We start from the raw sequence: 18,441 nt of genomic DNA on the forward strand, positions 1-18,441 counted from the left end.
CACATATCCTGCATTCAGATCCACCATTTGTTTCTACTTATGACATTGCTTTATTATTTGCTCTGTGTGTGTATGTATATTTTTTTTCTTGAACCATTTCACAGTGAATGGCAGATACCATGCTCCTATACCCTTAAATACTTCAGTGTGAATTTCTTCAGAACATACTCTTATATAACCATAGGCCATTTATCAAAATCAAGAAATTTAGTAGTAGTACAATTACTATTATCCAATCCACATTTGATATTAAAATTTCATTAATTATTCCAATTATGTCCTTTAGATTTGTTTTCTTAGGTATAAAGATAGATAAATTTTAGGCCGTGTGCTCATACTATGTCCCCAATTCCAGTCGCAACACCACAGAATTCATTCTAGTCTTTCCCTCATCTGTATTTGAATCTTCCCTTTTCCAACAGTATGAACCAGGCTCCCATTTTTCTCAGTATATTTACTCATTTGCTCAATTCTAGAATACACAGAAAGTAGTTTCAGAATTACTAAACCATATCACAGCAAAAAACGAAGCTACTAACTAGATGCAATATTTGTTTATGTTTTTTTAAAATTTTAGGTTGAGAGTATAGACAAAATACTGTGTTCTAAAGGTATTTGGGATAGCTCTTCCCCTTGCTTCCGTGGGAACATGCCATTCATTTGAAATACAGTTAGATTCATTGGTTTCTGGTTATATGCCATTTTAGGGTTCCCTCCCACTCTGTAATTTTAAATAACACAAATAAAGTGCCATAGTGAGTGTTCCATCTGTACTTGTTATGGTGGAAATAATTACTGTAAACACCATTTCAGCTGTGTTTAGCAGAACCATGTTCTAATAACTCTGGGTATTAATGCTTCTGTCTTCTGAATTTAAATCAGCAGGAGTCCTCGGGCAGCAATTTTAGCAGCACTCACATGGAAGCCTCCAGCCAGCGTGAAATTCGTGAAGGTGTCTTACTGCTGACTCTGGAAGAGAAGATGTTTTCTGAAGACATGTGCTGTCCAGACGATGGTGGTGTCTGTGGGGGCGCGTGTGCAGACGGTAGTCCCCGTGCACGGGCAGAAGACGCCGGGATGCTCACCTTGATCAGCGAGATTGAGGGGGACCCCTTCAGGCAGATTCCTATGGAAGACGAATACGTGGACAGGCCCTCCCAGACCCCAGACTCTTTACTGTTCCTCACTCAGCCTGGAAGCAAATCCACACCCCCTTTCACTGAGCCCCTGGAGGTGGGGGAGAATGACAGTTTAAGCCAGTGCTTCACTGGGACAGAGAACATGGTGGATTCCGAAAGCTGCAACTTCGCCGAGCGCCTGTGCAGGACTGACTGGATTCCCATGTCCTCCGAAAAGTACTTGCAAAAAGTGGAGGGTGGCAATTGCCCCCATTGGGCAGCCAGCTCCAACTCTGCAGACGGCTGCACAGGCTGCGGGAACCCTCCTGGGGAGGACCGGGAACCCCTCATGGGTTCCCCGAAAAGTGGACCCTTGCCCCAGTGTGCCTATGGCATGGGCCTTCCACCTGAAGGTGCCACTGACGGGGCAGAGGGAGCAGGCCAGCCCGTGGATGGGGCTGATGTAAGGCTTCCCAGCTCCACAAAGGGAGGCCCTGGGCCAGGAAGCCCCTCCAGTGACCAGCTACCTGCATCTGGTAAGTAGCTCTCCTGGTCTCTTGCTTCTAAGCAAAGAAGCCTGTTGTTGGTGCAGTGTTTGGGGGCAAATGTCACAGACCATTTAGGGAAGAGGGAAGCGAACGTGCGAAAAATTCAGCTGGAGCATTTTCTCCTGATAGGCCTCTTTACAGGATGGGTTTTCAGTCCACCCACTGGGTTTGTGGGTTGTGCCCACTGCTGTGTGACTTATTCCTCTGCCCCTGGGGCTGTCTCTTCATTGATACTTAGCTGAGGCCCTCCTGCAATCAGGCTTCTTGTGACGGGATTAGACCTCAAATCCCAGTATTGACCCTCTGAAGACAATGTCAACATTGACCTCGGGCTTGGCTGAGATTTCTGGATTTTGTTTTTGTTTTTTGACGCCTCAAATCCACCCCCCCCCCCAAAAAATGTGTTATAGATTTCAGAAGGACAAACAAAATTGTTTAATCTTTAATTAATATTTATTGAAATTAACTTGTTGGTTCTATACCAAATTAATGATGCAGTAAACCATCCTTTAATGCTTTATATGAGAAACCTCTTTTATAACCACTGAGTATAATATATTTATGGAACCAGGAAGATAATTTTACAGTTTAAAATCATAATAGAGATTTATCACTGCCCCACTGCTTGAGCGTGAATAGCCCACCAATTATAATATTATAGCTTTTTCTACAAAGGTAGAACACCATCTGTTTCATTATGTAGTCACAAGGGACTTTGCCTCTGATGCTGAAGGCTTCCTCCGGCTCTGGGGGATTATGGTCTCTTTGAGAATCTTCTGGACGCTATAGACACTCTCTCCAGAAAAATGAAAATATGGATATATACTATTTAATGGGCTTCACAGAATCCTCCCACCCTCTAAACAGAGTGCATTCATGGACCACCTTCATGCTGGGATGCTTTTTATTTTTTTCTTTCCTGCCTTTTTATTTAGACAGCGAGTGGTGCTAGCAGCTGGTCTTTGAGTTATTTTATAACCAGAGGTAGCTAGATCCCTGCCCGCAGCTCAGAGACTGTTTGGCCTCACGCTGATGATGGCCCCTGGCTTCTTTGGTAGAATAGTGTACTTTAATCTGTTTTCCAAGGTCTGTGGTTTTGCTGCAACTACACAAATTCACTGATGTGTAAATTCTATAATATAAATTCTCAAACTGAAAGGAGGGGATACGTTTAGGGATATTTTTCAAAGAACTGATGTGTTTTTCCTTCAGAAAACGTCAACGTTTTTTTAAGATTTTAAGGAATTTCCGTGACTAAAAGTTTGGCTCCATTGTTTGTTTGCATTGTTCTGTTTCTTTCTTAGCAGTTGCTTGTCTTCCCGTTGGGTATAGAGACACACAGAAGGCTAGTGTTTTGGGGGCTGTGGGGAGTCCGAAGCTCAGTGGGGCCGTGGCTGTCTTGGTAACACTGCCAGGGGCAGGCTGGTTTTTCCGGTGGTGACACCAGGAAGGTGACGTTTGCCACAGTATGAAAATCATCAGCAGTTCTTGGAAGAATGGTACTGGCCAAATTTAAAGAGATTTTTTTTTTCACTTAGTGTCATAAAACCAAAAGCCAGATCTGTGCTCCCCTGTAAAGGGTTAAAAAAGTGCCCTAGTCTGTTTTTCATTATCTTTTATTTCTCCAGCACTAAACATCTAGGCATGGAGGAAAGAAAAAAAAAAGTGTGTCATCAACTAAGTGGTGTTAATTTGCGGAAAGTTTACACTGCTTTTTCTGTCTTCTTCTGGTGCTTAGCCATGCAGAACATCCGTAGAGAGCCTGCCCGCGGACGCCGGCAAACGGGCCAGATTCATTTTCGCCCGAGGAGAAGCAGCAGCCAGACTGATTTTGGAGGCTGTGCTGTGCTCTCCATAATTACTTCGACATGAACAGGCCTTCTGGTTTCTGGTCAAAATAGCACTTTTTCATTATTGCTTTTTTCAAAAACTGTCATAATCTGTGTTCTATAAAATGTGTGAAATAGGATGGAGCTTGGGTGGAAGGTAAGAGGGGGGGCCTGATCCTATTTGATGTCCTAAAAGCCACTGTGCTCTCAGGACCTGAGGGAGGTGGGCTTTTTATTGGGTTTTGGATTTTGTGTTGTTGCTTTTTTAACTCACAACCAAATCAAGTGGTTTCTGGAGAAATGACAGGATTGGGGACCTCCTCGGTAGGGAAGAGTGTCTCCTTTGCACCCAGCATCCTTTTGAAGAGAATGATGATTCTTGAAACAGCTCCACCAATACCCAACATGAAGGCTATTTTAGCAGTGGTATAACCCTCAAAGCACAGTGAGAATTACTAGCAAAGACCCAGAAAGGGGAAAACATACCTTTGGTTATGTCCTAACATAATCATGTCTTCATTTACCTCTTAAGTATTATCCTGACAACTCGGTGGTGGTTACCTTGGTTACAAGCCCATTCGCCTTGAGTCTGGAGAATTCTCACTGTATCCAGAAAATTATTTCATGGGAAAGAAAGAACGATTTCTTATAATTAATGTGTCTCTAGTGGGCCAGTGACTTGCTTCTGGCCCCTGAAATCACTTAATTGGTTCAGCTGCTTCTGAGCCGGAGCGAGTTGTTTATTTACTAGGCCCACAATGGTTCTTAACACCAGCTACACATTGTTTTTCTATCAAATTTTATTGAGGGTCCACTGAGCCATGGAGACTTGGAAAACAAATAGGGATTGAGCTCAGGGAATGGACAATACAAAAAGAATCAATAATTTGAGAAAGCAGAGCCTTCCACGGCACGCCCCTCTCTAACCTGCAGCCTGTTGTGCCCCTTCATCCGCTCACCCACCAAAGATTTGGCCAAAGCCAGCCACTTTTAGTGGGAACAGCTCTCCCTGGCCTGCTTCTGCACCGTGACGTGCTTCCCTTGTCTCCACATTGTCCCTTTTTCAGCGCGCCCACTTCCTCCTGTCTTTCAACTCTCAGCTCAAATGCTACTTCCTAAACCAGGAATGGCAGGTATGCCGCCTGTGCGGCCACTGGCCCCTTCCGTGCCCTCAGCAGCCCTCCCTAACTCATCTTGGAGTCTTTCTCACTGAGCCTAGCACACTCACTCCTTTCTCAACATCCCGTCTCTAGGCAGCCACAGCCATCAGTAGGAATTTCCATGACCTTCGCCACACCTGATCTTTCTAGTCTCTCCTAAGGTGGCTTAGTCACAGTATGTTAAGAGAGTAGATGTTTATAAGCTCATTCATTCATTCATCCAGTCATGAATAACTAGAGGAACAAGAGACCATAGCTCCCTGTTTGCTCCCTAACCCATTCTCAGCCTCCCACTTCTTCAGTCTGTTCTGGGGAGCTGGGGGCTAAGCAGGGGATGAAGGGACTGGCATTAGTGCTCCTGGGCAGACCTAGATGTCCTGGGTAGAGGAGGCAGAGACGACGGAAGCAAAAGCAAACTGGTTCATCCAAATGGCGATACGCCAAGGCCAAAGCCTGGGAGGCAAGGACACTGAAGGATGAAGGGAACCTGCCCGACCCCATTTCTCCCCCATCCTCAGTCTCCATCCCTGGGTCCCACTCTGTCCTGAAATGACAGTTGTTGACCATCTATTTACATCCTGAAAGGACAGATAAAGGTTTTCCTGCCCTAATTTTCTTCCCCTTTCCTTGCCTCACCCCAAAGAATGGCTCGTCCTCTGTTTCTAACTTTCTTCTCTCTCCTGTTGAAATGCCATCCACTAACTTGTGTTTCACTTTTAGCTAAGTGTGGTACAGGCAGGTATTAGCTCACTGACTCTGCAAGTTAAAAAAGGTCTTATAATTTGGTTTTTGGTAATAATATTCAGCATTCATTAGTGCTAAAAGTCAATGCATTACTTCAAAATATATGAAAAATGTGTTCACTGTATATTTTGTTTACTTTAGTCCTGCTTGCCTTCTTTCTGTTCTAATGGGGCTCATTTTGGAAGGGTTTCCTTCGTACGCCATTCTAAGTAATTTTCAAGCATGATTCAGAATGGAACTATTAAATACTGCTTCCCTTCTCTTATCGTCATATACCCAGTTTCTTCCAAATGCCTAAAACAGAGCTTGCATTTCCATAAAAAGGAAAATCACATGAGAAGCATATGGGTTAAATATAAAATAAGTTTTTAAAAAATTCCAAAAGAACTCAATGTAGCCTGGGTAGTTTGAGTGTATTTGTGTATATTTTTAGTTCTGTTCCTTGGAAGAAAATCTACATGACAATTGGGTGGTATTACTTGCTATAGTTCTTGTGATTTAATATTCATGTATTTTAAACAACATAAGCTTTTGAGAAGAGAAGTGTGCATTGCCTTGCTTAAAAATGTAAATTCTGTCAGGAATTGAGTTCTTAAAAGGAAGCTTGTTCTCTCTGCCTGAGAAATAAGAGATTCCACGGAGCCCACTTTGTAAAGCATGGACTTAGCAAAATATAAACACCTTTCTGGTCACGATGGGGCACTTCATTTATTATTATTTCTGTTGACTTAAATGCTATTTGTAACTCTCTCAAGTTACTTGAAAATTTTTCTAGTTAAGTCACATTAAATATTAATGTTAAGTCAACTAACCCATTTTAAAGGTTAGAAACTCTTCAAAATTTCTAATTAAAAAAGTCCTCACGTAGGGGCCGGCCGGGCTATGCAGTGGTTAAGTTCGCATGTTCGACTTTGGCGGCCCAGGGTTCGCCGGTTCGGATCCTGGGTGCGGACACTGTACCACTTGGCAAGCCATGCTGTGGTAGGCGTCCCACATATAAAGTAGAGGAAGATGAGCATGGATATTAGCTCAGGGCCAGTCTTCCTCAGCAAAAAGAGGAGGATTGGCAGCAGTTAGCACAGGGCTAATCTTCCTTAAAAAAAAAAAACAAAAATCCTCATGTCATTATGGCTCTCAAATCATACTTTTGACTAGCCTTCAAATAGAATTCTATCAGTCGCCTGTGTTCAGAGACGTGTAAGACCGTGTTGACATCCTGAAGGTTATATTTTTATCAATGACATTATAGATATTAGTTACCAAGTGCTGGCTAAGGGCTTCGTGTGTATTATCTTCCCAATTCCTCACAGAAATCCTATCAGCAAGTTCCTCATGCAGAACCACACAGCTAGTCAGTGACGAAACCGTGATTCAAACATCTGATTGTGAAGCTTGTCTCTTAAACCACTGCATGGGCTCCCCTTAAATCAGTGCCGCTGATAGGGATTTCATTTGTGTACCGTGCCTTGGAGAGTCCAGTGTGCCACAGGACAAGGGCAGACTCGGGCCTGGGATAATCACCTACTCTGGCTGAGCGAAGAGCAGTAGCCAAGCCCGGCCCAAAGGTTCCACGGGAAGGGACACTAGGGTCCATGCAGGTGATGGCCATCTTGGCCTATGAGTCCTTCTCTTCTGCCAGTTGTCTCAGGAAGTTGCTATTTTCACTATCACCGATTCTTTTGTGAGGAAACCCCTTTCTTTCACATGCCTCCAACCCCATCTTTTTTTTGCAAGTGAAACAAAATAAATGTGAGGGGCAGCCTTGCAGAGGAAAGCTGTTGGAAAGGCAGCTGAGGTGAGTAAGGAAAAGGGGAGTGATGGGCCCTTGCTTCACTTGTATTCCCAGGGGCAACATAGACTAATGGTACCTATAAAAGCCTCAGGCCTTTAAGGCATCTTGGATAAGCCTCATCCACACCATCCTTCCCTTTTCACATTCCCTGCTTACCAGCCACCAGCAAGGGAGAGGGCCCCCCTAACATCAGAACATCCTGGGGCTTCCTTGGCACTCAATGGAAAGAGTTACCCCTTTGGGGGGCTCAACTGCAGAAATCATGGCCACCATGCTGAAAAGGAGGCCCCACAGCAACCACCTGATTATGCAGCTTGCTGGCATGGTGTGCTGTTGATTTGCCATCCCAGGGCCTTGCCCTCTCAGGTCAGTTCACATGACCATGTAAAACCATTCTCTTCTGAAAGGTAGAAAGCAACATTTAAGGAATTATTGCTTTTAAACAAGGCGCGTTTGGGACTGAGGTATATGATAGAATAAGAATATTACCAACTCATTCTAAACCTTGATCTACTCTAGTGCTGTGTTCAACTCACAGCCAACTTGCATGACGAGAAACAAAAGAAAGGGTTGGTGTAGAATTACATAGATGAATGTTCAAACCAGAGACAGTCATAATGATTATTTCAGCAAAGAAAACAAAAGTTGGTTAGATTCTAGAGGAAAGTGCCTTTCAGTGTTCAAGACAAGTCCTCCAAGATAGGGATGGAAAGATAACATTACTGCTCAGTACATTTCCTAAATCTCTGTTTCCTTGGGAGTTCCATGAGCACTAAGACTACTTTCAGGGAGTAGTCAGGCCATCACTGCACCTAATGCATTGACTAATTCTTTGCTGTTTCCCAAGCATTTTCAAGTCTATCATCTCATTCGACCCTTATGCCATCCTGCCGGGTTCTCTTGCATTCATTTATTCATTTAACATTTATCATATGCAGCTGCACCCTGCCAAGCTAGCAGGGCTTGAAAATTGATGCTCATTTCATAAATGAGCAGACTCAGATCTGGAGAGTTGTCAGGTGGTTTGTCCCACATTCCACAGCTAGTGGGAGCCAGGCCAGGACAAGAGCAGAGCTTTCAGACCCCTGCACTATCCTCTGCCCCACCCATTTCTTACCCTCCTGTACTCAGGCAGCCACGGAATCCACCCTCCCTTTAGTCACTAGTTATGTACATTCTGCTCTTCAGAGACCGAAACATCAGGATGACATTGATGTTATTAGATTACTTGCGGGTGAGTCTGCATTACGACAAGCCGTGGAAAAAGAAGGCTGTTAGACAGTCTTCATCCTTGAAGCAGTGTCAGTCGGTAGAGGGGGGAAAAAGAAGCAAACCTGGGATGCTCACATGCAAAGTAACTGCCTGCTGGTGTTTGCAGGACAGCCAGCCTGGCATGGAGGGAGCGCTCAGTAATTCTGGATTTGGAGTGTTGTTTCTGTTACTATTATTGCCGTAACGGGTGCTTTCTTAATCTATCTCCAGTAGCCATGGATCAGCCTACACTCCCCTTTCCCTCTGTAAAGTAAGCCGCCTGAAGCCCACACCACACTGATGGCTCTCAGTTAACAGGTCACTCAAGAACACCTGGGCCTTTCTGCTCCCACCTGGGGAACGGTTGCGCTTACTAACCGTGGGTGTTCCCAGTCCTGTGAGTATGAGCTTTAACTTAAAACTTTAACTGTTACATTAACTGGTAAAAAATGAGGTTGATAAGCATGAGAACTGTTTCTATGAAAACTGTTCACTGCTTCAGGACGATTCAAAGAATGAGTTTCTAGAAGGTTTTTGCTATTGAAGTTGAGGTGGGTGAAACAACTATGAAAGATGAAGGGAATAAAACCCTAGAAAGATTCTGTACTTAGACTGCTTGGCAAGTGACTTAGTTCTCCTTCCACTTTAAAGAAACCAAAACTAGAGGTTGTAGGCAAAGCATTAAAGGAGTAATTGATAGTCAGTAGACCTTTTCTCAAAGGGACAAGCCTCAATGCTGTATCAGAAAGCTTGTGTTGAACGATTTACAGCAAGTGACAGATGGCTTGATAAGGCCAGGGCAACATAGGATCCGTATTTGAGGAGCCCCAGTGGATAGCTTCTGCAACCCAGTGTCTTACTCAACACTTACTTCTTCATCCATAGAGAAAATGAGATTGGCAAACACTTCTGCAATATCAAAACGTGTCCCACTTATAAGACATTACCTCCAAAAAGAATGATGCTAAAATTAGAGCATCAGTGGGGAAAAAAATCCCAGAGCAATACTCCTAAGTGCTGCGTGCCACTTGGGACTGGCTACATAATTTCCAGAGCCCAGTGAAAAATGACAATACGAGGCCTTGTGCAAAAATTAACAAGAATTTCAAATTGATGACAGTAGAACATTAAAGCAGGCGTGGGGCCTTTCAGAGCACAGGGCCCTGTGTGACTGCACAGGTCACACACACATGAAGATGGCTCCCGCCACTTATTGTCATAGGCAAATCAGTAGACTTTTTTAACGAAGTTTAGTCTGTACCAGTCTCCTAGTCTCATAAAAGTCAGCATGGACGGAATGGACTTGGACTTGACAAAGGTGGTTTCCATCATTGTACCTTTGATAAAGAAACGTGAAGAATAAAATTGTTTGAGAATCTCATATTCTTTCTAGGTAACTTTTCTTTACATCCTAATCATCAGGAAATTTAAAGGTCTTATTTTTGTCCTTTCCCCAACTCTGCCCACCCCCACAAGAATAATATTCTTGATCCAGTCTGTGAATCAGGATTCTGAAATGTTTACACGTATCTCTTAGGCAAAAGGGTTTGAGTGCCATTTTTAGGAAAAAAATAGAAAATAAGAATATAGATCCTATAGAATCTATCAATGATATTGTTTGCCATGAAGTGATGCCATGGAATGAAATTCTTCATATGAAAATTGATGTGCAAGATGATAGTAAAAACATGGGTTTTTACCTGAGTTCAGACAAATTGAAGGTTCTGACATGGAAGAAGTTTACACAACAATGGATTCATGATGACAATTTGTTGGAAAGTAAAGTTTAAAATGATGGAGAAATCATATATACCATGATATTAATTTATAAATCTCAATATGAAGAGGACAAAGAAGAGGTGAAATCACATTCAAAATAAAAAATTCCTTTTTTTTTTTGCTTGAGGAAGATTAGCCCTGAGCTAACATCTGTGCCAATCTTCCTCTATTTTGTATGTGTGTCATCACCACAGCATGGCTGACAAGTGGCATAGGTCTGCACCTGGGATGCAAACCTGCAAACCCAGGCCACCGAAGTGGAGTGTGCCAAACTTAACCACTAGACCACAGGGCTCGCCCCTTTTTGTTTGTTTGTTTGTTGCGCTGAGGAAGATTCGCCCTGAGCTAACATCTTTGCCAGTCTTCCTCTATTTTGTATGTACATTGCTGCCACAACATGACCACCAACAAGTGGTGTAGGTCCGTGCCTGGGAACTGAACCTGGGCCACCAAAGCAGAGCGTGCCAAACTTAACCACTAGGCCGTGGGGCTGGCCCCAAACATGGTATATTTTAGATCAGAATAGAATGTTATGGTATATACACATTGGTTTTGATTTCTCACTTTGACTTTTTTCTGTTAACTAACTAGTGACCTCTCAATAGGAAGGCTTCGGTGTTACATGCTCACTCACTCTGCTGCGACAAAAGCCCTTGTATCAGCTCTTGGTCAGCAGATGCTGAGTTCCTTGAAAAAGTCATTTTCAAGTTCACATCTTAAACATCTTTTTTAACTTAAAACATATAACTTACATTCACACACTGATTATTTTTTAGTATAAGGCTGTATCGGCAGGTTATAGTCTCCTGAACCATTTTGACATTAACCATGCCATCTGAATTTCCGGTTTCTATTTCTTTAGTGCAGAGCGAGAAGTTAGAGACATTTGCAAAACAAATTTCAGTGCAAAACCCTTCTGGAGTTTTACTGTTTTTTGTTTTGTTTCGTTTTTTTCCCTTTTCCAGCAGTTGCCTTGCCCACAGCACCACACCAGTTCAGCAGCTTGTTGGTTTTTTCTTTTGTTCTACCCTTAGTGTCTCACTTTTATTTGGGTCCTTGGAAAGCATTCACTTTAGTTTTCATAGAAACGTTTCCCATTTTTTTTCACACTTAGATTTCACCACTTTACATAATAGATATTTAGTTAGATTTCCTAATGAGTTCAACTGGTAAAAACAGACCTGAGAACTAACTTAGTAACTGGGGGGAGCAAGAAGGCACAGACATGCTAGAGAGTAGACGCCTAGCTTAGAGAGAACGCTGTCTGTTATGAGCACCTGTCGGTACATTTTAGAGGGAATGGAGAACGTGGGTCAATCTGGCTAGCTGGTGAATGGAAATACTAGCTGGCCTCCCCCATTTTGTTTAGGGGGTTATTAAGCAAATAAATCCCTGCCACTACCCATCTTGGAATATACCCCCATACAACTGGCTAGGGGAGAAACAGCATGAGTCTCAAATCTTCCCGTGTGACTTTGGATTTATTGCTCACATTGAAACCCCTGTGTTCATGGGCCTCTGTGCCTCGGTCTCGGCTTCTCTGTGGGTACCCTGTGGGTGGAGAGAAGGCCCCCCAAAGGGATCTCCTGTATGCCCTTTGTATTTTAGTCAGACCATCCAAAACATGCCTTCCAAAGTCAGGGAACATCTTTCCATGTGGAGTAGTGACAGAAACTTAATTTCACTTGCATAAATTATTATTAGGCTGGGTCACAATAGAGAAGAAAAAAGATGAGGGAGATGAATAATGAGTCGTTTTGATGCTCACCTCCCCTGGTCAGACTAAAAAATTCTGTTTGTGAGGCTGAGTGTTGGGGCATTTCTGCATCTGCTTGGTTTGTGGCACTTATTTTCCCTGGGGACATTTCTAGAGCATCAGTCTTTAAAATAGAAGAATAATAAGAGGTAGCGAGTTTCCTAACACTTGAACTTTTCTATTTGTTTTTTAAAAAGGCCCGTTAATTAGAGACTGGCTCAATCCAGTCATCCACAAAGAAGTGATGATAGAACCTCCTAGGGGCAAAACATCCCTCAGGGTTCAGAAGAGTGATTTAAAGGATTGATCTCCCCCCCCCCCCCCCCAGATTTTCTGAATCTCTTTTGTTCCTGGAATCAAAAAAAGAAAAAAAAGGAAACTGATCAACCTCTGCTAAATTGAGCCTGGGTGGCCCCATGGCCCTCCACGGCTGAGCTGTTAGGGACCTCCATGGAGGGTGGGAAGTGTAAAGGCACCCAAGGTGACAGAGGCCTCAGATGTGAGGGTCCGGTCAGAGAGGAGGCAGGGCAGGGCTGAGGTGGCCTCCAGGGTCCTGTCAGGCAACAACCTTCCCTCCAGCCTTCGCTTCCCTTCCTGACACGTTTGACCACGGCTGGGCCGTGGGCTGCTCGCTGCATATCGATCGCGCGCGCACCCTTTGGTAACATCTGAATCTTGTCTGTGCTTCTACAGTCCGGGTGTGCTCTGTTCCCAGGGTCCCGGTGGCAAACTCAAAACTCGCGCATGGCCATTAGTCTTGCTTCTCGTCTCTGGGCTTCTCCCTTCGCTTCTTCTGGCTGCTCTGCTCTTATCTTCTTTCTCTCTCTCCCCCTCCCTCCTTCCTCGGCCGCAGTCAGGCCTGGTGAGATGACAAATGAAGGAGCCGCTGGGGGTGCCCGATGCGGTTTAGGAGCCGTGTCGGTAGGAGGGGCCGCTCCAGAACAGCCTGTGAGCGCACTGGGGCGCCATCGCCCCCGATTCTTGGGGAAACTTTCCTCTCACAAGACCAAGTTCTCACGGAGACTTGCTGACTCACCCTCTGCGTGTTCTCTCTTCCTCTCCCTTGTAGGCAATGTGACTGGAAACAGTAACTCCACGTTTATTTCCAGCGGGCAGGTGATGAATTTCAAGGGCGACATCATCGTGGTCTACGTCAGTCAGAACTCCCAGGAGGGCCCGGCGGCGCCGGGCAGCGGCGCGGGGGAGCCGGTGGGCCGCCCGGTGCAGGAGGAGAGCCCGCCGCGCTGTGACTCGTTCGCGGGCCTCGGGCCGCGCTTCCCGGACACGTGTGCCGGCCTCGAGGCGCGCCCGGGCCCGGGGCTTCAGGAGCGCGGTGCCCCCGAGCCCGACAAGGCCTCGCGGCCGGTGCAGGAGCAGGGCGAGGCCGACGCCCGCGCGCCCGGGGCTTGGCGCTGAGCGGCCGGGGACCCGCCGCGGCCCACGGCGCCCCTCGGATCCGCGATGCCGCCGGAGTGCCGACCCCCCGGCCGTCCAGCCCGCCCTCTGCGCGGGCACGAACCGGACCGCATCCTTACCCGGCGGCGCCGGCCGCTAGCACCTGCACCTGGGCGGGGCCGGGGAGCAGGGGGCGGGGCCCCGATCTGCGCCTTTCCGCGCCTCCATTCGGTACATCTGCGTCAAATTACCTGACGTTCTCTGCCCACCTGCTCTTCATAGAATCGGGGACTTTTTAAAAACGTGCATTAGTTGTTACCATTTGCTGATGTCCAAAGTCACATACCAACTAATGACACAGGTACACGTTGCTCTCTTTGGTAGCTCCACTTTTTACCTCCTTTTATGGATTTTCTTTCTCCTTTCCCACCCTCCTTCCATCATTTCATCAGTACTGGTCTCTATGACATCTCTTTTTATGGCTATCTGGCTCTATTGGGGTTTGTATTTTTCCCCCTATATTTGTATGTCACTTTCATAACTTTCCTAGCATTGTTCTTGTTACTCCCCGCCCCCCCCCCCCCTTTGACTATTTAAAGATTTTCTTGAAAATTCTCCTAAGGGTCCTGGTCTTTACATATTTTTCGCACCCCTTCTCACAAGTAGGTGCCTGTGTTTGGGCGATGGCTTCTCGAGGGAGGGGTTGTCTGTACTAAGCACTTTGGGGAAAAAGCTGGAAATGTGAAGCCTGGAGGGAGGCTCAGGGAACAAGTGGAAAGATTCTTAGTTTTTGAAAAATTTTCTGTTTCCGTTTTTCTGAAGGAAGGAGAAAGGGAAACCCCATTTTCCCCCTTGAATGTTTTTAGGTTTGTGTCAATCCTTGGGCAGAACTAAGTGGCAGTTTTCGTCCTCGTCCCTTTCGCCATCCCGAAATAGTTCATCCCCTGGGGTGAATTTATTTACCTGTTCCAGCAGATGCAGTCAGGTACTTTGGCAACTAAATCTCTCAAAATCCAAGTTGCTGCAGCTTGGCATTCTTATTCTTGATGTCTCTCTGGAAAAGAAGAGGAAAGTGAACAGGGCACGGGGATAGCCTGCACGGAGTGAAAAAAGGTGCCAGGGAAGTTCCAGAAAGAAAGAATAAAGTGGAAATGTTAATTTGCGTTTTCTCTTTCTGAATAAGAAGGGCATAAATGTGTTTAGGCAATAGGCCCTATTTTCCTCCTAAATAATTGTAATTTAGCCTTGTAGAAGTGGAAAACATTCCTGCTATTTTCTAATGCATTTAAATTAAAAATCAAATCCTCATATTGTGAATTGAAGAAAACTTACCCTGAAGATGCTTTTCTCTTAGCATCAGTCCTCTTGTGAAGAAGTAGAGCGTCTGAGTCAGACTGAAAGGAATTACCCTGAGTTCTATCTGTTGTGGCCAGTGAGCATTTCTTCTCCTCAAATACTGGAGAAAAATTAAAAACCTAAGCATATTAAAATTAACTTTGTGGACCTGGTAGGTTTTAAGAGTGCTGCTAGTTGTCACTGTCTAGACTTTAATGGCCACAATGCCCAGCTGAAAGGAATGGCCGTTGGTCACTGGTTTCTCCCTACTTGTTGCAGATCTCTTGGAAATGCTAGAAGAGTAGTAGCAAATTGTGATTTTTAATGAAGAAGCAAAGGGTGGCTCTGTAATTTATGGGACTCCTTAGCTGACATAAAAAACTACAGGAAATAACTGCATTGCCAGAATGATCAGTGGTGGGAATTTACTGTCCTGCCCTTTTAGTTAATATCCATCCAAAGAGAAATGTTATAAAAATGGAAGAAACCATTATACCTTTTGATATGGAGTATCTTAGACAAAACAGAGTTCACAAAATAGAATGCTGAACTAGAGACCCAAGTTTCGACTGTGACTGTCATCATCTCACTGATGTTACTTTACCTTCCTGTGCTTTCTTTTTTCTATGAAAAGGCACTAATGATCATATTTGACACTTTCCCTACCCAGAGATAACAAAAGGATGCTACAGTGCCTGTTAAAGTATCTTGAGCTCCTTAAATAAAAGGTGCTAAATAAATACACAAGAATCTACTTTCAGAAAAAGGTAGTATTCTTTCCCACACTGATCCTTACTAATTCTATATTGATCCAAAGACAATGAAATGATAGGAAATGTATAGCAAATATAAAAAGGTCTGTGTCTATATTGTAGAGATGTATGTAACAAATGTAAACAGAATGAAATGAAGACAATAATGAAAAATTGGGGGAGAGGGGCATGTGATAAAGACTTTATTAAACTTGTATTTGACCATAGAGAATTTTTTTTTTCATGGCTTGCTTAAACAGAGTTCTTTGTGAAATAATGGTCTGACTTGTTCCTGATCTCTGTGGTGTGCCATGAGGTCAAATGTTAGTTATGTTGTGTCTTATTGGTGGAAACCTCAGCAACAGAGTTGGGACAGAAAATGCCTTGCTATGATGATATAGCGTATTATGATAGATATATCATATATGCTATTTATCTCATAAGAAAATTCTTTAAAATACAGGTTGGCTATGCAAAGAGTTGAAAGGGATGTGGAATTTAGGGTTTCCTACTCACATTTAACTCTACTACCAAAAGAAGGAAGAATTAATTTCTCTTTCTACCTTAAGCACAAAGGGCAGTTTGATGTCTTGAAAGCTTCATGTGAGGAAGGGGGTGCTGTGTCACAAACCACCACCCCAAGACTTAGTGGCTTGAAACAGTCACCATTTATTGAGCTCACAGTTCTGTGGGTTGGTTCAAGTTGGTTGGCTCTTCAGGCCTGGGTGAGCTCAGCTGGGTTTGCTCCACCCATGTGCAATCTGCAGGCTGGCCGGCTGGGGGTTGGCTGGGCTAGACTGAGCCCTCTTCACACAGGCCCTCACACTCCCAGAAAGCTAGCCTAGCCATGTTCTCATGGCGGTGGTAGTGTTCCCAGAGACAAGCAAAAATGAGCCACGCTTTTCGAGACTAGGCTTGAACTGGCACACTGGCACTTCTGCTACATTCTGTTGGCCAAAGCAAGACACAAGGGCCCACCAGATTCAAGAGGTGGGGAAATAGACCCCCACCTCTTGATAAGAAGAGTTACAGGGTGACATTGGGAGAAGGGTGGATACAAGGGAAGAATGGGGCTCCTTTTGCCGTCTATCTACCACAGTGACATTGTTTGAATAAAATGGCACAGGGAAGAGTGCATCTGGAGCAGGAGTGGAGCAGTTCCCAGCCTCTAATAAGTGGTTCCTTCTCTGGTGGTCGAATTCCTTTGATGCACAGTACAGTGGATTCCTACAACTGGAAGGACACCAACATTCACATTTAAGTATTGAAACTTCTTCCAAAGCCAAATATGCATGATTGGAGAACTGGATCTACTTTTCTACTGCATTCCATCGGCACAGAGCACTGATAAGTGACTATTTGTAAAGTCAAGAAAAATGGTGAGATCGTTTGGGTAGAGGAACCTGTTACATAAATGGATGTTGTTGGTGTTCACTCTTCATGCTGGTTCAACAAACAGACTCTTTATGGGTAGGTACTGGGCAAAAGGGTGAGCTCGAGCAAAGGTAGTGTCTTTGGTGGGAGAGATGTAATTTTGAAACATTTGCTCTTTGACAGTTGCTGATGGCACATGACTCCCCTTGGCCATCTGGTTTGGGGAGTTTTGAGGTTCTCCAGGCATGAGTTGCAAGCATTCAAAGCCTTAAACATTCGATTGTGAATCATCATTTTTATTAGTGTGCTTTTAACGCTTGGGCCCTGAGCATCCCTGAGAAACGAGATAAAGATAGCTGGAGAGTCCTAAGGAGTCTAGGAATGTCCTACAGAGCAGGGAAGACTGTGGACATTGCTCTGCTCCAGGGCACCAGAGGAGCAGCTGGGAAGGGATTATCTGTGACATTCCTGACCCTCAGGGCTGTTCCACAAACACTAGCTTGCAACTATTAAGGCCTTGCCAAAAAGAGGTGGGACCTAAAGTTGGGCAGTGGTGGAATGAGCAGTGGGCACAAACATGTCAGGTAGGTTCACTGAAGCCAAACCCAAAGGATCAGGGGGGCCAAGGCACTGGAAACCCTGGACCAACACTCCCCTGGCAGCCCCCACTAAGAAACTGTCTCCCTGGGTAAAACAACCCCATGTCCCCCAAGGGTTGAACAAGGGGAGCACTGAATAAATTTCCAAGTTGGGAGGGACACCTAAGTGACCTCTGACTGTGACCCCTTCACCATGGTTTTTCATGGCTCTTAGAAGTCTAACTTTCTGTCTGTCTGTCCACCTCACTACTCCACAGTTATTAACCCCAGATTGAAACTCATGCTTGTCTAACATCTTTTTCCTCCATTCCCCTTAGTAAAACTGACATGCAGGAACACTTTCCGAAAAATCTTAATTTAAGAATAAGATTACCAATAGCATAAAAGTTAAAGTGACAAATTCCAGGTCTATGACAGTAACTTCATTCTACCACAGGGGCTGGTGAAGTTACCCTGTCCCCCTCTGTAACGGAACAAGCAGAAGGTTTGCAATCAGACCTGGAATCAAAACTCAGACGCTATTGACTTCCCTTGTGCAGCCGCTTCGTTTCTTAGCCTTGTTTTCTACATGTGTAAATTGAAGATAACAATATTAGTTTATAGGGCTGGTGTGAGGATGAAATGGGATGAGGTACAACCAAGCACCGCAGAGTTCCTAGAAGATACCAGTTGTGGAGACCCACCTGTCATGCGTCACTCTCCCTCTCTGTCTCTTACATCTGTCCTTTCCTGGACATGGCCACAGTCTCAGACATCATGTTCCCTTCCTGAATTGGACCACGTAACTGTAAGCTAACTATGCCCATCCCAGACACCTTCCTACTCTTTGAAACCAGGTCCAAGGGCACCTTTTCCACAGTCAATTGACAAGATTATGGTGGTTGACCCGAAGTTCTCATCTTCTGACATCACACACTGAGGGAAGTGGACTTGTGCCATGTAGCTCCATGATACACTGCCTTAGCAGGACAGCACAGTTAGAATGGGCCTCGGTGGGCCTTCCGCTCCA

General features: G+C 44.7%; 1 protein-coding gene across 5 annotated transcripts in view; it reads left to right on the forward strand.

Moving 5' to 3' along the window:
* Positions 1–13,987, forward strand: part of TNFRSF11A (TNF receptor superfamily member 11a) — a 51,326-nt gene extending 37,339 nt beyond the window's left edge. For 2 of the 5 annotated variants that reach the window (XM_023647935.2, XM_070275805.1), the window contains 2 exons: positions 883–1,654; positions 13,047–13,537. In XM_023647935.2, coding sequence (XP_023503703.2) covers positions 883–1,654; positions 13,047–13,393 — 1,119 coding nt within the window. In that variant the 3' untranslated portion in view covers positions 13,394–13,537. Of the gene's footprint in view, positions 1–882; positions 1,655–13,046 lie in introns of all 5 variants that reach the window. The other 3 variants (XM_023647934.2, XM_070275806.1, XM_023647933.2) reach the window with 2 other exon arrangements.
* The last annotated feature ends 4,454 nt before the right edge of the window (positions 13,988–18,441 follow it).

The sequence above is a fragment of the Equus caballus genome, chromosome 8 (assembly GCF_041296265.1).
Source record: "Equus caballus isolate H_3958 breed thoroughbred chromosome 8, TB-T2T, whole genome shotgun sequence".
Taxonomy (NCBI): domain Eukaryota; kingdom Metazoa; phylum Chordata; class Mammalia; order Perissodactyla; family Equidae; genus Equus; species Equus caballus.